The sequence below is a fragment of the Camelus ferus genome, chromosome 8 (genome assembly GCF_009834535.1).
Source record: "Camelus ferus isolate YT-003-E chromosome 8, BCGSAC_Cfer_1.0, whole genome shotgun sequence".
In the NCBI taxonomy this organism is placed as follows: domain Eukaryota; kingdom Metazoa; phylum Chordata; class Mammalia; order Artiodactyla; family Camelidae; genus Camelus; species Camelus ferus.
This window is the reverse complement of record NC_045703.1, coordinates 29214938-29236555: the sequence shown is the minus strand read 5'-3', so window position 1 is coordinate 29236555 and position 21618 is coordinate 29214938. Positions and strand designations below refer to the sequence as shown.

At 38.0% G+C, this 21618-nt stretch overlaps 2 protein-coding genes across 4 annotated transcripts in view; one reads left to right on the top strand and one right to left on the bottom strand.

Annotated features, from left to right (window-relative positions):
* AFG1L (AFG1 like ATPase) overlaps positions 1–12436 on the bottom strand; it is a 201920-nt gene extending 189484 nt beyond the window's left edge. The window contains exons 1-3 of one of the 3 annotated variants that reach the window (XM_032484647.1): positions 12300–12436; positions 8180–10824; positions 6180–6284 (exon numbers count right to left, since the gene is read on the bottom strand). In XM_032484647.1, the coding sequence (XP_032340538.1) occupies positions 6180–6267 (88 nt within the window). In that variant the 5' untranslated portion in view covers positions 6268–6284; positions 8180–10824; positions 12300–12436. Of the gene's footprint in view, positions 1–6179; positions 10825–12169 lie in introns of all 3 variants that reach the window. The other 2 variants (XM_032484645.1, XM_032484646.1) reach the window with 2 other exon arrangements.
* Positions 12361–21618, top strand: part of SNX3 (sorting nexin 3) — a 37759-nt gene continuing 28501 nt past the window's right edge. Inside the window, exon 1 of the mRNA XM_014561500.2 lies at positions 12361–12853. Coding sequence (XP_014416986.2) covers positions 12692–12853 — 162 coding nt within the window. The 5' untranslated portion in view covers positions 12361–12691. The remainder of the gene's footprint in view (positions 12854–21618) is intronic.

Below are 21618 nucleotides of genomic sequence, written 5' to 3'. Positions count from 1 at the left end.
TCAAAGCAGGCTAATGCCTTAAAGACTGTGAGCTCATCCTGGAGTTGGGGTTTTGAGGATTTATAGAAAAAACCAGATGGAACAGAAAAGGTGATAACAATCAGGGCATTTTACAAGGTATTACATTCTTTTCATCTGATAAGAACTTGGTGTTGTTATGGAGGAATTTAGGAGGGTCTGCCCATTTTCTTGAGGTTCAGGAGGAGGCTTTTCTTATGCAATTTCTGCACGTGCTCTCTCTGCCATCTTTCTTTTTAAAATAGAAATCATTTCTAACGTCCTCCAACTCCACGTGCAAATTTGTAATCTGGAGCTACCTTCAATTAATTTCTTTTCTTCATCCCTCATAATGCAGTCTTTCACGAGATACAAAATATGATTCAATCTATCATCATAATATGTCATAAATCCATCCAATACCATTGGTTCTTCCTCCTGTCTTTCTGAGGCTAATGCAGTCATCTCCTAACTGACTCTATCTCTTTCTCCTCTGATCCATCCAGCTATCAGATTTGTTTCCAAAAATGTGACATATCTGACCACATCCCGTCAGAGTCTCAACTTAGAATGCCTCCCTGCTATCTACAGAATGAAATACAATTTATTATGGACCTTTAGAAAATCAAAATCTGGCTTCTACCTACCTTACCATCTATCTCCTCATATTGGATGACTTAAATCCAATGATTTACCAAGTGTCTGATTTGTTTTCATGAAGCTCCATTTTTTTTTCAAAAAACTGGGAAACTGATTTCATTCTCCCACTCTCTATCCCTACCTATATTTCCTAAGTGTATTCTGATTTTTTTTTAATTAGGAAAAAAATTACAAAAACTAGTAATTGGATTTTAATATTTCCAGAGCAACTCCAAGAATGTTCCAGGTTTAATACTGCATATGTATTCAGAATTCATCATTACAAAAAACAAAAATAAAAAAACCCTCATGTGTATGGATATCCAGACATAAGAAAAATTATTTTTAAATCCCCATGGGACCTTACAGATCTTCTGATTTTAACCCAGCCATTTTGCATATTGAGAATCAATGATCCTGAGAGATAAATAAGTGACTCACCCAAGATAACACAGGCACTGCTCCTTCTTGAAGTTAACTGAATAGCGAGAGGGACTGAAACTTATCTCTTCAATGAGACAGTTCTTCAAATGGCCCTTAAATCAGATCTATATATAGACAAAAAGCACACCATGCTACATAGAATTTTGATTGCCACTCAGTGATGGTCATAACCAATCTAGTTTCGTTAGTTGGTTAGTTGGATTCGATGCAATGCTTCCAGGCAATCAGACTCACTGTTTTTCAGTTCTATAGACTGCTTATTCAGAGTAACTAAAATTGAACTAAAATGCAGCCAATCACCAAAACTCAAAGGGGCAATCACAAAACTAAACGAACTCTTTTGTTTACTAGTATTAGTACTTGCACCAGGTGACTACACTCAGAATCATCCATGAGTTGGCCTAGACTTCAGAGGAATCAGCTGGGTGTTTTGTTTTGTTTTGTTTTGTTTTCAAATGGACATCTTGGGGAGATTACTTGGATAAGTAATTATCCAACTTTACTGATAACAGAGGAGTTCTCAATCCAGACTCTCTAGATGATAAAACTTGAGTACCTTTTAGTTATAGGACATATCTAGCTCAAGAATATTGTCTTCTGCCAAAACCAAGCCTGGAGAAAACTAAGGGACTAGATGAGGGAAGAGTCATGAGACCTCTAATGTCTATACACACCAATTGTAAGGGCCCAATTTTCCCAGCATGTATCTCACTTAGGCCAAGCAATTCTCATCAACTTCAAAGGGAGAGATGTGCATCCACAGATCTGAGTTTGCAGTATCCACAGCTTACTCAGCAGGAATACATACTATAATTTATGGTACCAGGCTTTATTTCTTTAGTCCAAATTAACTCAGCTGGATTTTGAAGCTTTTGTTCTTGAAGATAATCAACTGTCCTTTAAAATATCAAACTCACTTGGCTTTATTTCATATATTAATCCTGTTGACTACCTAGTTTAGGTTTATAAATTGAAATGCAAAATGTATATTATAGAGCTGCATGCTATACTATGTAGCTTTATAGTATTAAGTTATTAAAATTTATTCTGGAGGTGATTTTATGCATAGCAAAGAGAGAAGCAAGAGATAGTTTCCTGTGTTTACTGTTCAACAATTTTGAAAAAAATATAATTCTGTTTACAGGTACAGTTTTCAGCTTTAATTTGATACTTTAATACAAGGTAAATTATCTTTTAATGTAATTACTTTATATAATAATTATGATCTTGAAAGTCTGCAAAGTGATTAAAGGGCAATTTCTAAGAAATAGATTTCTAGATTTAAATTATGCAATTTTCCTGCTTATAGTTTTGGTGTTATCTAATTTATTATTATTATTATTACTACTATTATTAAATAGTTAAGAAATGGCAAGTATAGAGTTAGACGTTTATAAATATCTGAGACTTTAGGTCTAAAATGTTTTTAATCACAGATTCCAAAAGTTGACACAAGTATATCCCCATTATCTTTTTTTTTTTTTTTTAGCATTTATTAGTTTTGACTCAACTCTAGCAAGTTATACACATCAGCACCTGTGCCCATTTAGCAAATTTCGGTACAAATCACTCTGAATTGAATAGACATCTCTAAGAAGCATTACAATTGTTGCAATATTTTTAGAAACTGAAACAAGGAAATAAACAACCTCAGTAAAAAGTGATTTAAATAACAAATAACGTATCTTTATAAACAGCTTATCTCCTTGAGAACAAAGAATAAACAAGGAGACAAGGTTTTTTTCCTTCCACTATTAAAGCAGATCACAATATGAATGGGTGAAATGTCATGAATAATTGGAGAAAATCACAGAGTAATCTTCGACAAAAACATCTGATTTATTTAAATTGTCACTGTTTGTCTTATTAGAACCTTTATTTAACCTTGTTATCCACAATGCAGTATTCAAGCTGGTTTATCAAAAATATACTTTGGAACCAACCATATTTTGAAATTTTTGACCTTCTCAAATTCAAGCTATGGTAATGTAAACTTCATGTGGCAGCTTTTTACTTGGGACCTAATTAATTGCCATTGCCTTAGACTGAAATGCCTGTGAAAACCAATGTTTTGAATCTAAAATGACAGTAAAAAAATCAAAGCTTTGAAACATTCTGTCAATAGATTTAAGCTCAGGTCTCTGGTTCAGAGTTTCATCAGGCTTTCCACTACTAGATTCATTTAGTTACAGCATTGATTGAATAGCTTCTGTTCACAAACCTAGCCACATACCACTAGTCACTTCTAATCATAGCTTCAAGTCCTCATCCTGTGATTTTTCCAACCACATTCTTTCTTTCTGGATAAGGCCATTTCCTTATTGATGCCTTCACAGATTCTAGGCATTTCAGGGCATACCATGTGCCTGGCACTGTTTTAAATGCATTACAAATATTAACCACCCTGTGAGGGAGGTACTATTACTGTCCCCATTTTATACATGAAGAAATGGAGGCATAGTCAGACAAAGTAATTTTTCTAGGGTTACACAGCTACTAAGGATTTTACCTATTTCTTCTACCAAACCCTGTTTAAATAGAATTGGTTTGCTAGTAGTTTCATCTCCAAGTCACATTTATGTAAAATATAAATTTCTAGCCAAGAAATATTATAATATAAAAACATATGAATGATAGTATGTAAATCATGTTAGTATTGTGCATAATGGATAGAAGGGATTAGGGAAAGCAAGGCAGTATGGAGATCTCCAGTCTAACATTAACCAAGACTAGGCTATGGCAGTGGGCTGAAGGGTAGTTGAGAAAGAAGAGAAAAAAAGATGACTCACAGTTATAAGCCCAAGTGATTCAAAAAATAACATTTACAGCAAAAGGGATGTAAATATTGGGGGTAGTGCTTTAGAGTAAATGGGATCAGACTGACTTTTAGACATGCTGAATTTGAATCAGTCAACAGAGCAACAAACAGAAATAACATGGGGATGCCTGTGTGAGTGTGTGGTGTGATGGGTGGCCAACATTGTAGTGATATGCCCATACTCCAAGTTGAGGTAATTATACATTTGAGAGCATTAAACAGCTTAGTGGATCAAGCATTGGTCCAATAGGCCCAGTCAATCTCTCTACCAAAACCAACCCACAAGTTCTGGCCAAATGTACCTCTTATGAGGATGTGTTCCCAAATGAGTAGTTAGGGGAGCTTACTTTCTTTGCAAACGCTATTAGGAATCAAACCTGGTATGCCTAGGAGTGTATATCCTGGTGGCTAAGTCCTTTCACTAGAATTCTGACACTAATCCACAGAGATTTGCCAGGACTTTCACCTCCCAATAGGAGTTGTGGTGCTGTTTGCATCCGGACATCCTCCTCCAACCTGGCATCTCAGATTTCCAGTCTGGGCAGTCCTCAGTTGCTTAATGCAGTACCTTCTTTGGGGCAAACCAAAGAAATGGGAAAATATTTCTCAAGTCCATTCTCTTCTCCACATTCCCACTGTTACTATCTTAGTTCTGCCAGAGTGATCTTTCTAAACTAAAAATCAAGTCACTCCCATTCAGTGGTTTCCTTTAGAATGTCTTTAGATAATGTCCTGAACCATAAACATGGATTGTAATACCCTCTGGCCTTGTCCCTCTGGCCTTAGCCCTTGTCATTTTCCCCTTTCATTCCAGTAGTACTAAACTATGTGCAGTTCCCCAGCTGTGCTTTCCTCTGGGCCTCTGCATATGTTTATCTCTATCTCTGGAATGTGCCTCCCACACACAGGCATACCCAAATCACAGGCAATGTGCATGCCAAACACCAACTTAATGTCTCAGTTTTGTTTTTGCTTCCTTCTGGAATTCTTCACCTATTGCCCTCAAGACTGGGCTATGTGGCTCTCATCAGACTCTGCTGTCATGCCCCTATGACCAGACTGAAAGATCCTGGAAGCAAAAACCACGTTTACCACTTTTCCTCTTCTCTGTGCTCCCTCATCCTCCAGTACCTAGTATAGCACCTGGTTTATTGTAGCTGCTCAGTACATATTTGTCACATGGTCAGAAAGGTCTAAGAGTCCTAAGGGAGACATATCTGTTTAGCTAAGGACACCACATGATGGCTTTGGTTCTGGAATGACCCTCTCCCAGCCCCACCAGTTAATCAATATATATGGCATTCTTGAGATTCTCTAAATATTTGCTAGTTGGTGTGGTCTGGAGACCAGCAGCATTGGCATTTTCTGGAACTTGCTAGAAATGCAAAATCTCAGGCCTCATCCTAGAACTCCTGGATCAGAATCTGTAGTTTTGCAAAATCCCCAGGTGATCTGTATGCATATTAAATATGTTTGAGAAACACCGCTCTAGATAACACTGGTGGATATTTACTCAGAAAGTTTCAATCCATTTTCTTGGGAGAATACAAATGCCTGGTTCCCATTGTTCCTGCAGATGAGGACTTGTTTGTTTTCTCTCCGATTCAGATTTACACTACCTTCCCTGGCCCTACATGGTTGAAATCAGTCACTGCGTGATGTCAGGGGCCCTTCAATCTCAAAGGAATCCTGGGCCCTTTTTTTTTTTTCCCCCTTTCATAAGTCAACCACTTGACTAGGGACAGAAATTACTCATTGTCATGGCTGCTTTTGACTCCTCCAGACACCGGATCCAGTGTCATCTTTCAGAGGAGAGTTCCTCCTCACCCAGGAATGGGCCTTATATTCCTGATATCTGAGCAGTCCCCAGCCATTGGCTGTTGTGCCCAGCACTTGGTTGGAAGAAACCGTGGGAAATGTGGCCTCAGAGCAAATGCAGTAGTGAATTTCAGCACACAGTAGCTGAAGCCATAGGTTAATTATGTTTCCTGAGGCTGGAGATCTGAGAGGCGCATTCTCATGGCTACCACAAATGGTAAGAAGATATAGGGGAAAAGGCAACATTGATGGAGAATTGTAAAAAGCAAGGGAGGGGGTTTCTGATGTTGCTACAACCAGCTGAGCCCTGTCTGATTTACCCAAATAAAAGAGACACTAAATTACAAAAAAAAAAAAAAAGTAGAATTGTGTGTTTGCTGGAAGAGATACTTTGTGAAGGATCTCAGGGTCGGGTTTAAGAACCCTCATAGGCATGCCTAAAACACAACAGATGCCCACTAACCTGCCTTCTGAGAGCGAGCCACGATGCCAGCAGGCTTGTTTTGCTGACTGAGGCGTGCAAGCAGAACCTGGCTTGCTCCAAGTCTCATCTCCTCTTTAAATAAAACTGTGAACAAATATACAAAGAAAATCAGTGTGAAGATGTGTTCAGCTGAAGTATTAATCTCCCTGAGACTCCAAACTCTTAGATGGTCCGGGGAGCAATCATACATGGAGCCCTCACTGATGGTGGAAATAGAGAGAACTTTTTACCTTTGAGAGAAGGAGAGGGACTATCCAATGTGCTACTAGAATGGCTTAACATCATCTCCAAAGCCTCTGATTCTCCAACCCCAGCTGAGGGTCCAACGATTCAATTCAATTCTGACACTAATTACCTGGAGTTAGCATAGACCCCACAGGTTAAAGACTCAGTCCCACAAGGCTGCCCCGACTTTAGACACCAGCCTTAAATGGGGTGCTTAAGCGACCTACTCCTGCCCAGCAGGCTACAAATTTGGGGATTCTCATGAACCCTTCCCCCTCGGGTTTGATAATTTGACTCAGAACTCAGAAAAACACTTATGTTTCACAGTTTATTATAAAGGATTACAACTCAAGAATAGCCAAACGAAAGAGATGCACAGGGCAGAGTATGGGGGAGGGGCGCAAGGCTCTTTCTTGCCCTCTCCAGTCTGCCACACTCCCAGGAGCCAGGGGGCGGGGCTGGAAATTTTATTATGCTTTGTTTTACTGCACTTTGCAGATAATTGCTTTTTTTTTTTTTTTAACAAATTGAAGGTTTGTGGCAACTCTGTGGACCAAGTCTATCAGCACCATTTTTCCAATGGCATTTTTCTAGATTAAGGTGTGTATGTTGTTTTTCTACACATAATGCTATTGCACACTTAACAGATGACAATACAGTGTAAACATAACTTTTGTATGCATTGGGAGACCAAAAAATTTGGGAACTGGCTTTATTGAGCTATTTGCTTTACTGCGGTGGTCAGGAACTGAACCCACAATCTCTCTGAAGTATGCCTGTACAGGAATTTATCCTACAGGTATAATTTCGTATTTGGAATTAAGTGTGTGTAATGATGATATGTTCGAGGTTATTCACTGCAACACTGTGACAGTGAAAGGTTGAGATCAAAAAGGGGACGTAGTGGAGGAAAATTTTCTCCTCTACCCTTCTAGGTTGTTTTGGCTGGTCAAATGAAATTGATATAAGACAGAGTAACAGGAGAAAAGCAAATTTAATTTTGTATCTACATGAGTCCCATAAAAGCAGGAGACCAAAAAGCAAGCTTGGGCAGCTGAGGCTTGTATGTCTCAACTTAAGCTTAAGGAATGGGATGCAGGCTTAGGGCTTCAAAGGGGAAGGACAGTAATTCATAGGCCAATAAGAGGAGCAGATGTTCGGTAATTAGATGTTTCCCCTGTCGTAGAGAAAGGTGGCTGAGACAAAAGTTTTCTCTGGTAATAGCTCTCTCTGGGCCAGGCCCCCTATCTACATTTTTTTAGATAGTGAAGGGAGAGTTACAAGTTTTTCTTGAGTTTTGTGGCATCTTGATTGCCCTTAGCTCAAGACAATCCACATGCCAAAGTAGCATATTTTGGGGACACACAATTCTGCTCCCCTTCAGGGACAAGTTAAGTAAATTATGGTACATCATGTAATAAAATATTTTGCTGCTGTACAAATGTGGGTCTGTCCTCAAGATATCTTAAGTAAAATAAGGTGCAAAAGCATGTGTATCCTATGATGCCATTTGTGTTTTATATATAAGTAAACACACACTTTACATGCTGGAATATTTCAGGAAGGATACACAGATACATAGCAACTGGTCACAGCAGCTGTCAATAGAAAGGGGAACTAGGTGGCTGCAGATAGGTATTGGAGGCAGATTTTTCAATGGATACTCTTAAATGCATTGTGACTTTTAACCATGTAAATGCTCTATTTAAAATTAACAAACAAACCATAGTGTTTATAAATAATTTCCTCATTACCAGATTTGAAGATGCCCAAAACTTCAAAAGCTAGAAGTGGCCCAGATGTGCCTCCTGCTCTCAGGAGTTCTGAGGAGGACTCATGTTGTAAATAGTCTTAGGTGGTGAGGAAGGATACAGAGCTTCGTGGCTTTTACTTTTCTTTGTGGTGCATGAAGTGAGGCTACCTGCTGAGAGTAAAAAAGATGGATGTGAAATATGAAAGAGGGTAAAATAAGGGATTGCTGAGGTGTGTTGAAGGAGGAGTGATTCATTAATCAAGTTCACAAGAGACTAGTTGATAAGACAGAACCTCAATTTACAAATTTAAACTGAAAATCTAAACTGCTGCCACAAGGCAGCACCTCTTTTTGCCTATAAGAAAGTCCTCATAGGAAATAAAATACTATCAACTGACTGTGCAGTGCTCTCTAAATAAAGAGGAATGGATACTCTTAAAGACCAGAGCTATCAAGCTTTGATCATTTAATGCAGTACTCAAAGAACACAACCCTCAAGGTGCCCACAGTAACACAGGCACACTGACAAATTATTTTCTAGATTTGGGCCATTAGGAAAACATAAAATTGGTTATAGTTTTCTATCATCTTAGCTCATGGTTAGAATATGTTTATGTCCTCCCGTCCCCACCCCCAATTCAACTGCCCCCCTTTCTTGAGTTACCAGTGTTAACAGTCTGGTATAAATCCTTCCATACATATGCACATACAGAAGTACATATAATACACCAAAAGGATTTTGTTTACCCAAATGGGAACATGCTGCCACGGCACAGATTATTCTTTGATCCTCACTTACCAATATATCATGGATATTCCTTTTCTAATTCTAATAACTAAAAATAGGTATATTCCAATATTCCTAAGAAGTAAAAATAGAACTGTTTCATTTGCCCTATAATTATGTAATTTATGTATTACATATAAATTGCATAAAATATTACATAATTTCCCATAGTTAGAATATACTATAATTCAAGCATTCCCAATTCAGGCTGTTTCTAGGTTTTGCCACTATAAATAAAGCTGCAATAACTATCCCTGCTGTTATATCCTTAAGTATTGTGGTCTCCTGCAGCAAAAGTTGGATTTTGGGAACAGAGTGTGACAAATATTTTTAATTTTGTTAAACATGATCAAATTGCCTGTTTCCATACATTCTCCCTAACACTGTATGTTTCTGTTCTTTTTGCCAATATGAAAACAGTATTTCATATTTGCCTTAATGTACATTTATTTGATTAGGGAGGTTGAGCTTATTTTTCCACTTATTGTTCATTTGAGTTTCTTTTCCTTAGAGGCAGCATGAAATAGTGGTTAAGTTTATAAATTCTAGAGCTGGTTTTGCCATTTTATACTCGTTATTTCACCTTTGTGCCTCAGTTTCCCCATTTGTAAAATGAGGACAATAATGGTACCCACTCATAGGACTGTTATGAGAGTTTGATCATTATCTGAAAAACATGTAGAATAGTAACTATATTTTTTGCCCATTTTTCTATGGGATTGTCTTTTTCTTATCAATTTGTGGAAGTTCTTTTTATATCAGGAATATTAGGCTTTTACTATCTTAAGTATTACATGTATACTTTCCTTATTTTTTTTTAATTAAAGTGCCTTTTGTTATATAATTTTTATTTAAAAATTTATGTACTTAAATGACTATTTTTTTCTTTGTAGCTTGTTACCCATATTGCTTAGGAAGCATTTTTTTCTCAAGGTTATACAACTTTTATTCTAATCTTCCTCTAAACATGTTTACTTTTTACATTTAAATTCTGCCTAGAATTTTTTCCCCTGCATTAATGCAGGGGACTAGCTACACAGTTCCCCTATTCCCTGGACACTCAACTGTGTCGGCACCGTTTCCCCAATGAACCGAAATGCTCTTCTTGTTATATATCATGCTCTTTATTGGGGTCTGTTTCTGTTTTTGCCCTTTGCTTAATAGAGAGCCAAAAGCATATTCTTGTTTACAGTAGCTTTATAGTGAGTTTTAACATTTGGTAAAGAAAATCTCACTTTAATTTTTTTCACTTTCATAATCTTCTTGGTTATTTTCCAACAAATGAACTCTTAAAAAGTCTTGTCCAGTACTACCCACACATCCAAGGCAGAGAGGAGGGTAAAACCAACCACAGTGGGATTCTGATTGTATTTGCATTATTAATTTTAGAAGAAGTGATAATTTTCTGTTATCAAGTCCTCCTATCCAGGAACATGGAGTCTTTTTTTACTAAGATTTTGGTTTATGTCCTTTAACAAAATTTCATAATTTTGTTCCTATGGATCCTGTGCCTGCCTCCCTGTTTTTTGTTTTATTTGTTTCTTTGATTTTAGTTTTGGTTGCTGTTACGAATAGGCTACTTTTTTTCCATCGCCAGTCTAACTAGACATTGCCTAGACAGAGGAAAATGATAAATTAACTTCTTTACTTTCATTCATCCGCAAAGTTCTCTTATTAATTCTAGTAGCTTATTCATGGGTTTTTCCAGGAATACAATCATATCTCCTGAAAAGTAAATTTTTTTCCTGATGTTTCTCCCAGGAAACTCTTCTTCAGCTGCATGACTGTGCCGCTATCCTCTGTAGCTGATTCCCCACTGCAGGCAGTTGTGGCTGCTGCCAAAGGCTGCTCTGAGTGACCTGCAAGGAATGAGACAGATGCTTTCTATGAGAATATCCCATGATTGCCTTGTTCAGATGTCACAGATGACAACATAATACAGTGGTTCCTGGTCTCTTAGCTGCCATATATTTCAATTTAGAGTCATTTATACACATTTCTTGAGCTCACTACTGTAATCATACCAGCCAGGTTTCCATCTGGTGTCTAGCAACAGGACGCAAGCCCAGCAGTGAGTGCTGCCTGGGCATACTTATCCTAATATTACTCTTACTCTTTGAAAGAGAGATATTCCGAAAGGATTTCTCTGACCACCGTAACGAGCTTGTCTGGGTCACTATCACATTATCCAGTTTTTTTGTTTTGTTTTGTTTTTTTGAGGTTGTTCTTTTTTAAAATTTTTTTTTATTTTTCACATTATCCAGTTTTATTTTCTTTATAGCACCAATCATATTGACAGATACATTAATTATTGGTTTGTTTATTATCTGGCTCCTCAAGATATAGTATATACTAGATAATTAACCTGATGAGATCAGGGAATTTCAGTGTTTTCTTCAGCCTTTTATCTCTAGTATCTAGAGTTGAAAATACCTCCTAGACCTTCAATAAATGTTCGTTGAATGAATGCCGAGTTTTCTCGAAAATAATCTACATGTTAAAGTAATTTCTTTTTATTCCAACTCTTCTTAGTGCTATTAGGAATGGTTGCTAATGATCCAGATAATTTTTCAGCTTAGACAGATCAGATTTAAAGTGAATGGAGTTCATGATACTCAACATACAATAAAACTCAGAAAATATGGGACTATCTAGTGAGATAACTCTCCAGACAAGGATAGACATTCATCTTTCTACCTCAATGCTCAAGGTCTGCATTTGTTGGAGACTTAACTATGATCTACTTGTTTTGTCTTTCTAAAAAAAGTTCTGATAAAGGCTTGTCTGAGTTTCACTTCAAAAGCTGTAGCGAGATATATATATATATTAACTTATTGGAACTTTATGGGAACTGAAGGCGAAATTTTGCAGATCATTCAAGATTCAGAAATTCAAGGCAGATTTCAGCCCATATATTAATGTTCTTTTGTTTTAGAGGGCCCACCCGTCTCCCCAAAAGGTTTGCGGTAGGCTATGATCTCGTGAGGCTGTTTTTATTCCTCTCCCAGTTTACACCTTCAACGTACCAACCCAGACACGTGTACAGTGAAACTCTCAAGTTGGTGTCAAAATTATCATTTGAGGCATTTGTTCCAGGTTATTTAGAAAAGCATTTTCAGTGGTTCACGGTTATACGGTGGACAGGTTGGCATAAAGTTAGTAAGACAGTTTTGTTCGGACTGTGGGCAATCTCTCCTTTCTAACCATTTAACTTCTGTCCCCGCAGTGCCCAAGGCCGCGAAGACCGTTTCCGGCCTCGTTCCCACCGCTCCAGGCCGAAGCGGACACGGAAAGACAGGAACCGCCTGCCCCCGCACCCCGGGCCCCACAACACCTTGGCCGCAGCCCCTCGGCGGCGCGCTCGCCCGGTGCATTGTGGGCACTGTAGTCTGACCGGAACCTGTTCGCGCCTACAAGTCCCGTGAATGCGCTTCTTCGTCGCCGCCTAGGCCGCAGTTCCCCTCAGCGGCCTCCGCTGGGTCTCCCTGGGTCTCCCTGGCCCCGGACGCGGCGTTCGGGTGGGTCATCTGTTTCCTCTCCTGGGCACAAGAAGCGGAAGCTAGAAGGGCGCGGGGAGGAGCTTCCCGTGCGGGGTGAACGCCCGCCCTACGTGCTCGTTCGCCTTACGACCGCTGCGCGCGAGCCCGGTGTCCCGGTGGCGGGCAGCAGCGGCAGAACGCGGAGGGGGCGGAGGGAGCCCGCGGCGGCGGCGGCTGCAGCAGCGAAATGGCGGAGACCGTGGCGGACACCCGGCGGCTGATCACCAAGCCGCAGAACCTGAATGACGCCTACGGGCCGCCCAGCAACTTCCTCGAGATAGATGTGAGCAACCCGCAGACGGTGGGGGTCGGCCGGGGCCGCTTCACCACCTACGAAATCAGGGTCAAGGTGAGGCCGTTCTTACACCCTACAGAGAGATCCCTCCTGTGGTCCCTGGTGCCCCGAGCCGACCCTGGAGCATCCGCTCCAGCGGCCACGGCCGCCCAGGCCCGGCCTCCGGTTGACCCGGTGGGGCAGTGTTGTCCACCGGCGGGGTCGTGGGCCAGGATCCCTCTTCGTTGTAGGCTTGGCTAGGGGCTGCACAGTGAGCTGAATCCAGTGCTGGCACTTGAAGAAGGTGCTCGAAAAAAAGAGGGCGTGGGTTGAGCGCCGTTTGCCCCTCAAACAGCTGATCTGGGAATGACATTTGAGTTGGGAAAGAGTAGATCTTTCGAGAACACAACCCCTTCTTCGGGAGGGGAGCTAGATGTGACTGGGAAAGGGGGGTTCCTCAAAGTTGAAGGCGTACCAGTTTTCTTTTCCTGGAGACTTCTACCCGAGGGGGCCAAGCCAAGCTGATTGCTCCAGGCTCTTCCTGAGCTACCAAACTCACCTATGTTATACGCTTTTCTGAACAGAACCTCATGGGAGTTTACAAAAGCCTGAGGAATTTGAGAGGGCTGAGCCAGTCGAGAACGTTGATTGGAAATGACTGACCTCAGTATTCTGGCCACCCTCGTGCTAAGGCTGAGGAGTGGAGAGTGTTACCTACCTCACAACCAAAACTACAACTGTTTTAAGAAAAGCCTATTCATTTAGGGTTCTTGCTCTCTTAATTTCGAGGTTTGCACTTCACTGAGTGAAGGAATCAGCTGAAGTAGAAACACGTTTATAATTTCATAACTAGTATTTGTTGGCAGTAAGTAATTCAAATGATTTCAAAGATACTGATTGAGAATAATGCTTCACTTTCACTTTCTAGGATTAAAGAATTTACTCATGTATGGAAGTATCTTTGAAAATTACAGAAAACGAATCCAGCTGTTAATGACAACAACAACAACAAATTATTTTCTTAAAAATTAAGCGTAAGAATTGGGCCTTAGAGTAATCAAATTTTACGTAACGAGTTACTGTTAATATTTAAGTGGAGTAATTTCTCATTATCTTTCACATTTTTTTGGTGTGGTAAAATACAACAGAATTTACCGTCTTAACTATTTTTAACCGTACAGTTCAGTAGTGTTCAGTTTATTCACACTGCTGTGAAACTTAACACACTTTAAAACATGATTTGCTTACCGTGTAGTTTTGCTTAAAAACTTAATCATCAAACTAACATATGAAACTAACAGGCTAATGTTACAAGCCACCTTTGTCTCCCAACGTGTATAAAATGTGAACCACAAGCGGTCTTGTTATAGTGAAACTGTAAAACTGGGACTCCAGTGTACCTAGGAAAGTACATTATCACGTAAGCCTGATAAAAAAATGAGGCACTTTTTTTTTTTTTTTAACTTTTGGAATGATTTTGGATTGTCTTAAATATATGGCAGACTGTTCTGTAAAAAAAACTTCCTCTTTTATTCACCAGCACATTTTCCTTTATTTCTTGTGCTAAAACAAAACTTGGTATTCCTGTTTCTAAACTTCCAGAGCTAGCACTTCCTGTCACACAACTGAAGTGGAATCTCCTGCCTACACTTCCTCCATTTAATAACTTTGTATTTATCTTGCTGAGTGTGTTATATTAAATAGACTCTAGTATGATAACTTATCTTTAAAAATTCATCTGATTCTTTATTACCAAGTAGCTGATGTGAGACTTAAATTTGGTTTATGGTATGATCATTTGTATTTTAAAGAAAATAATCCTTTTTAAGAGTGATTAATGAGTTATGGAATTAACAAAGTGTAACCTATGTTGGTTTGTTAAATTATATAAACCAGTTTGTTAAGCGTTCATGACTGCAAGTCGTAAATGCATGTGCCCTCTAAGAAAATGTAATTGAGTTTTCTAATGCTTATGAAATGCTATTGGGGTTTCTCTTAATAATTTAACATGTTAACTTAAAACTCAGGCCACCATACAGTAAGATACTTGGATTTATTTTAGCAGCATGTGATTTTTCAGAGTCTTTACAGTCTTGTATTAAGGCCAGTGAGATGAACAGGTAAATCATTTTGTCATTTTATTTATTACTACTTTTCTAAACTGTTCCTGCTCTCCCTAGGCCCCTACTCCCTGCATTTTGCTGTTGAATTTGACATGTAGCAAACCATATTATGTTCCAGAGTTTGGGCCCTTAAGCTCTAATTCTAGTCTTGAGGAAAATGTCCCATTTTGTAGGATATGATTGAAATTACCCTAATTCACAGAGTAATTTTATATAGATGGTGGCACTTTAGAATGCAGTTCTTCCAATCTCCATTTATCTTTTCGTTTGAGGTTAGTGTTTAAGACTATTAGGATCAGTTGATTAGTATCTGGGCTTTTGAAAATAATTGGTACAGTGTTGATGTTTTTTAAAATTGTTCTAATGGATAGGTATAGCAGAGAGCACCATAAATGATTAAAGGTTTTAGAAAGCTTATTTTGACATATTAAAGAGAAGGCTGAAGGGGAAATTCCATCACTGTTTATGAAGTTTGTGCTATAATGTAACTTCAGTCTTCTGGAAAGTATAATTTAACCTGGAGGTCTATTGTACCTGGAGACAACTGTTTTGAACAGGAATAAGTTAAGGATCTTTCTTGAGCTCTGAGTTCAAAGAAAAGATTTATCATTTATTTGCAGAATAAGGTACAGAATCTAAGCTCCACTTCCCCAGAAAGTTCCAAAAAGCAAAAACTTGAATTTTCTGCATACCAGCAACTATTCATATAACATTTACATTGTATATTAGGTAGATTTAAAGTATAAGGGAGGATGTGCGTAGGTTATATGCAAATACTATACCATTTAAAGTACAAGAGACTTGAGCATCTGCAGATTTTGTTACGGAGGCGTGTGTGTCCTAGAATTAAATCACCCGCAGATACGGAGGGATGACTGTACCCACCTCATAGGACACAATGCACATAAATCTTTTTAGCACAGTGACTGGTACATAACGAGCACTCAACAGTTACCTCTTTCTAAATTCACCTGTCTTTCAAATTAAAAGTCATTGATCAGCTAACTGCATTTTCTGTGTTAATGTGCAGCTGAGTTACTAAAATGGTTAGATTTTCTTATCAAGAAACCTACTTGGCATGCAAGTATACTTTCACTGAGGCAAATGTGGTATAAAAGGAAGGCAATTTGCCAGGTAGTTTTTTTTTAATGTTTTACATTTTTGTTACATTTTGTGTGATTCCATATTTGAAGTTGTGATGCCATTTAAGAACATGGTAAATTTCATGTTTAAGACCAAAAATATAGAATACCCCGTATTTTAAGGTAGTATGTTTCCAAAACTGTACTAGTACTTTTTTTCCAGTTGGAGATATAATTGACATATAAAATTGTTTTTAAGATATACAATGTAATGATTTGCCATATACATATATAAAAATGATTACCACAATAAGTTTAGTTAACATTTATCACCTCACATAGCTCCAAAAGTAGGTTTTTGTAGTTGAGGTATATTAAAACATAAGGGTGAGTAGTAAAGTCTGTTAATAAACATTGTGACAAGAAAGATAGTGAAAGTAGCATCTTGACCATTCTAAATCTATATTGGTGATACTTCTTTGGATGAGTCCTCTAATTTTAAATTGACAGTCATTAGTGTCCTGATTGGAAACTGAGAAACTAATTTTTAGACTTGTTTTTAGGATTTATGAGAATGTGTTATTAAAGGGTCAAAATAGTATTTTAAAGAATCAAGGCATTTTGGAGTCAAAGGACATTTGCAGACTCTATATCAGTTGGCCATGATATGTTGTCTGATAAACATCTTTGCTGCCAGCTACCGCTGACCTCCAGAATCTCTATCGAGGAAAGGCATGTTGTTAGCTTTGAAGAGTCTGTTCTTGCCTAACCAATCCCTTAAGATGGGGTAGGGGAGACACAATTAAAAAGTAGCCCTGTTATATTGTTATTAGGGACTCAGTTCTGTATTGTTCATTTTGACAGATAAGGGAACCAAGGCACAGAAAGTTGTCCCTCACCCAAAGTAAATTATCTAACTGGTGTCCAAGCCAGGGCTAGATTTGAAGTATTCTGGTCCTGAGTCAGAACTGCTTCACAGCTGCAGTTCATTTAATTTAAAATAGTGCATTAAAACCTTTGTTATCTACAGCCTAGTATTGGGGCATCCTCAAGTGTCCGAACCTTTTGAAGGAAATGTCATTGTTGGCACCCTTGAGACCCAAGAGTTGACTCTTCAATAATCCACAGTAGGTAAGATGCACCCAGGAAAAATAAACATCTGGAAAGAGCTTACTGTTAAATTCTGTGCTGTGATGATATGACTTGAAGAAAAAGCGTGTTGTTGATTGGCTAGTGGTGCTTATAAGAGGTGAGCTTTTTTTTCAGCTTTTCTTAAAGCTGAAAAATGAGGGCATTTATCACATGAGTACCTATGTGTTCAAGGTACTTTGCTATATATATAATCTGATCTTCGAAGTAACCAAGCAGAGCAGGTAATATTCTTGTTTTGCAAATGTAGAAGCTGAGGTCACTGTTAGAAAAAAAATGTGACAATGAGTGTGTATATGTCCATGTATGACTGAAAAATTGTGCTGAACACTGGAATTTGACACAACATTGTAAAATGATTATAAATCAATAAAAAATGTTAAAAAAAAAAAAAAGAAATGTAAGGGAACACATCATTGACACATGTAACAACTTGAGTGAAAATCAAGGCAGTTATGTTACCCAAAAAAGTCAGTACCAAAGGGATATGTGTTGTATGACCCCATTTACATAGCATTTTTGAAATAGCAAAATTTTAGAAATAGAGAACATATTAGTAGTTATCAGGGATTAAGGATAGGGGCTTGGGGAAGACGGAAATGGATGTATTATAAAAGAGCAAAATAAAGAATCATAGTAATGATGAAATTGCTCTGTAGCTTAACTGTGTTGGTAAATACAAAAACCTACAGATGTGACAAAATGTCCAGAGATAAACAAACAACCCTCCCCCCCATGCAAGTTCCGTGGTGTGTTACATCAATGTCAACATCCTCGTTATGATACAGTTTTGCAAGCTGTTAAATTTATGGGAATTTGGGTAAAAGTTACACAGGATCTGTCTCTTTTATGTCTGATAACTAAGGGAATTGACAATGATTTCAAAATAAACAGTTTAATAAAAAAAAAAAAAAGAAGCTGAGGTCACTGTTGATCTTCAGCTTTTGTCCCTCCCTCTTGTTCTTATTTCAGTCCTGCTGGACTACTTGTATGCAGGCCTTTGCACACACTTCCTCCTTTGATAAAAACAGTCTTTCTTCCTTTAGCAGCCTCATCTAACTATCATCACTTGTCCTACAGGACTCAGCCTTACTATTACCTTTTGAGAGATTTTGCTGATCCCTGGAATGTAGACTGGATTTCCTTCCTGTGTGTCCTTGTAGCCCTTTTAGGATTAAGTTTGTTTGCCTGTCTGCAGCTTCCTTTAGTTCCTGTTTCTTCTACTGTAACCTCCTAGAGGACAGGACTGTCATGATCACCCTTACACAACATCTGGCATTGTTCTTGGCAAGTAGTGGAATAAGTGAAATTTAGGAAGGTTAAGTAACTTGCCCAAAGTCACAGCTATTAAATGGCAAAACGGATTTGAATCTAGATTTCGTGACCTTCAGAGCCCATACTTTTTCTTTCACTCTCACTGAACATTCAGATCAGCTTTTGAAACCCTTGAGATTCTGTTTTAATTAGGTTGGAGTGGGATTTGGGAAGTAGTTTAAAAAGCACCCCAGTGAGGGCACTTGAGATATGCAGCAAGGGTTATCCCTGGTGGCATCTTGCTTTCAGAGGTCTCTGAGAAACGACAGCAGCAGAGAAGTATGAGAAAAATAAATGGAGCTGCAATGGTTGGTAAGCTTGATGGGATTTTAAAAAGGCAAATTCTAAAACAAAATTAAAAAAAATTTTTTTAAAGCAGATCCTTACAGGAGAGAGGAAAACCAGTGATATTTGCCAAAGATGAAAACTATTTTTAGAGGGGAGACAATTTAGATACTAGCTGAAAACATGCCAACAGCTTAGCTTTTCGGGAAGAAGTGAAGGCATTGACTGTATTCAGCCAAGCCAGCTCTTTTTGCCCCTGTCTTGCACCACCCATGTCTATATCCCTGTGTAATAATAATGAAAGTAAGCCAGAAATTATAAAAGACAAAATATATATCCATTTAAGAAAGAAACCTTTGTGTTTTATTAATATTGCCACTCTACACCTTTTAAGTGGGAAGTCTTCAAGTGCTTTAATTTTTAGCTATTATTGTGATTCCATGAGAGATTTTCCAACTCCTCACCTTCATAATTAATGCTTACCAAAAAAAAGGATTGAATTGTTGTTTTTAGGTACTTTGATTTTAAATACTTTGTGCCATATTATGCTGCTTCCATGTAGCAGAATGTACTTTGATTTTAAATACTTTGTGCCATATTATGCTGCTTCCATGTAGCAGAATCAGTAATTTTTTTGAATATCAGATAAGATGTCCAAGAAAAGTCCAAGAAAAGCAATACTATAATCTTGATACTGCTGTTTACTGATTCTTTAGTTAAATGACTTACAGCTTTCAGCCAAAGTTATACTTCTTTAAAGAAATATTTAACTTAGAAACTAGGAAATTGGACAGGGTAGTAAAATGTGACATACGCTGTAGCTTACCCAAAAGCTTGTATCAATTAAGATACCGTTTGGACTATTCTCACGGAGACCTCAAAAATGGAGTTTATTTTTTTCACATGAAATGGTCTTGGGCAGTCCAGGACTGGTATTGTGACTTGACTATGAGCTCCTAATATCACATCCACATTCTAGCCTTGGGGGTGGCCCCATTGCCACATTTGGCTACAAAAGAAGCTGGGAGATACAGTCTAGCTGGACAGCCATGTGAAGCAAGGAGGAACAGATACAGTAGTAAGTGATTGGGATAACCCTTCTAGGGTGTGGTCCTAGCAACATTCTGATCATGTCTCTTAATTCTTTCCTTTGCTGATGCCTGAAATTTCAAAGTTTAGAGAAAGTTCATTTGATTTGTAAGAAAGAAAACAGAGTTCTCATTAGTTTTGGCATTCTTAAATGTGAATAAGTTATGATCCCTTCCTGAGAATTAATTTTTTTGAGTAGAGAAAGGAGGCAAGCATGAAGACATGGCATATATGCTAGAGGACCAGTATTTTAGTTGATGACATTGAAAGATGGAGTATATTGTTTGAGCCACCAAAATAAGTGAGCTCAGTGTCTCTCACTAGAGAATCACAAGACCTAAAATAATTTTTACAAAGTTACCTTGTGTCTAACAGTATTAGAATGGTCATTTTCTAATTCTTTGCTCTCTAGACTTTGATTTTATCAATGATGTAGCATCTCTGTTTGCTTGCCCTAAAATTGTTCCCACACCTGCCACCTGTAGCTTGTTTGCTTTCTGTTTTTTCCATTTCTGTCCTTGTGGGATGAGCATCTCTGTTCTATACTAAGTTTGGAAATTCTAATCCATATAGAGGAACAAAGGACCCTCAAAGCTTCCCTCGTGTCTAGTTCTCAGTATCTCCTCTCTTGCCATGACATTATGGGTCATCAGGTGGAAATAGAAGCAGGTAAAAATCTTGTTGGCTAGGCATACTTGTCTGTGTATCACCAGATCTTTGTTTAAATTTACACACGAAGATGCCCCCGTACTATATAAATGAGAACATTCTTAAGATACTAATGGCTTGAGAGCAGGGCTTAGCAAGCTGTGGGCTTCCCAGTTTTTATGGTTTTATTAGAACTCAGCACATCTGTTTATGTTTTGCTTACATATTTTTTTCTCTATTTAGCCAATGAATGTTTACATAGTATTTATGACCACTTATGCACTGAAAGAGCAGAATTGACTATTTGCAATAGCCTGAAATATTTACTGTCTTGCCCTTTGAGAAAAAGGTTTGCCATTCCTTTGTCTAAATTTTACATAGCACTGAGGTAATGGAAATCAGAAGCACTTGGAGAATCTTATTTTCAAAATACAGGACTATGAAAAAACATTCAGCTTAGGATGCTGATAGTAAATGATGGAGGAAATGATAGTTAAATATAAAATTGCCAGTTAGGTTTTTTTCCTTAGACATTCATCACATGCCAATAGACTCTTAAAAGCATAGCCCTGTTCCTAGGTGCTGAATGAAATATTAGACATCATTCTTTTTTTTCTAAAGGTCCAGTTTTTACAAAGACAAAAATCTAACCTTGTGAGTTATTAGATTATATCTATTATTCATATTAAGTTCAACCACAAGAATTTTCAGTTTAGAGAACTAATTTTCTCACTTTAAGTCTTTTATAAACTCCTTTCAATAACTATTTAAAGAGAGAAAGTTGGTGCTGATAAAATAGCCTGTTCGTGGTGGTTTAGGTCCAGTCAATAAATCGGTGGCAAAACTGAAGATGATGCCTGACAAAACTGTAGTCATTTCTCACCAAGATCAGGGTTTAGGTATTTTCCAGCTCAGGATTTTTTTTTTATCATATCATCATTTAATGTTTTGTGTTCTTACATGGTAACCCTCTACATTATATGTCAGTATACCGTTATTAAATGATTAAATTGGTATTGGTTGAGCTATTGACTTGGGTAAATTTAATGTCTGGGTTGTAGGGAGGGAGTTGAGTTGAATATTGAGAAACTATGATGTTAGCTCTCAAAGTGGCACAATATAGTAAGTTGATAGAATTCTTAGTTTAAAA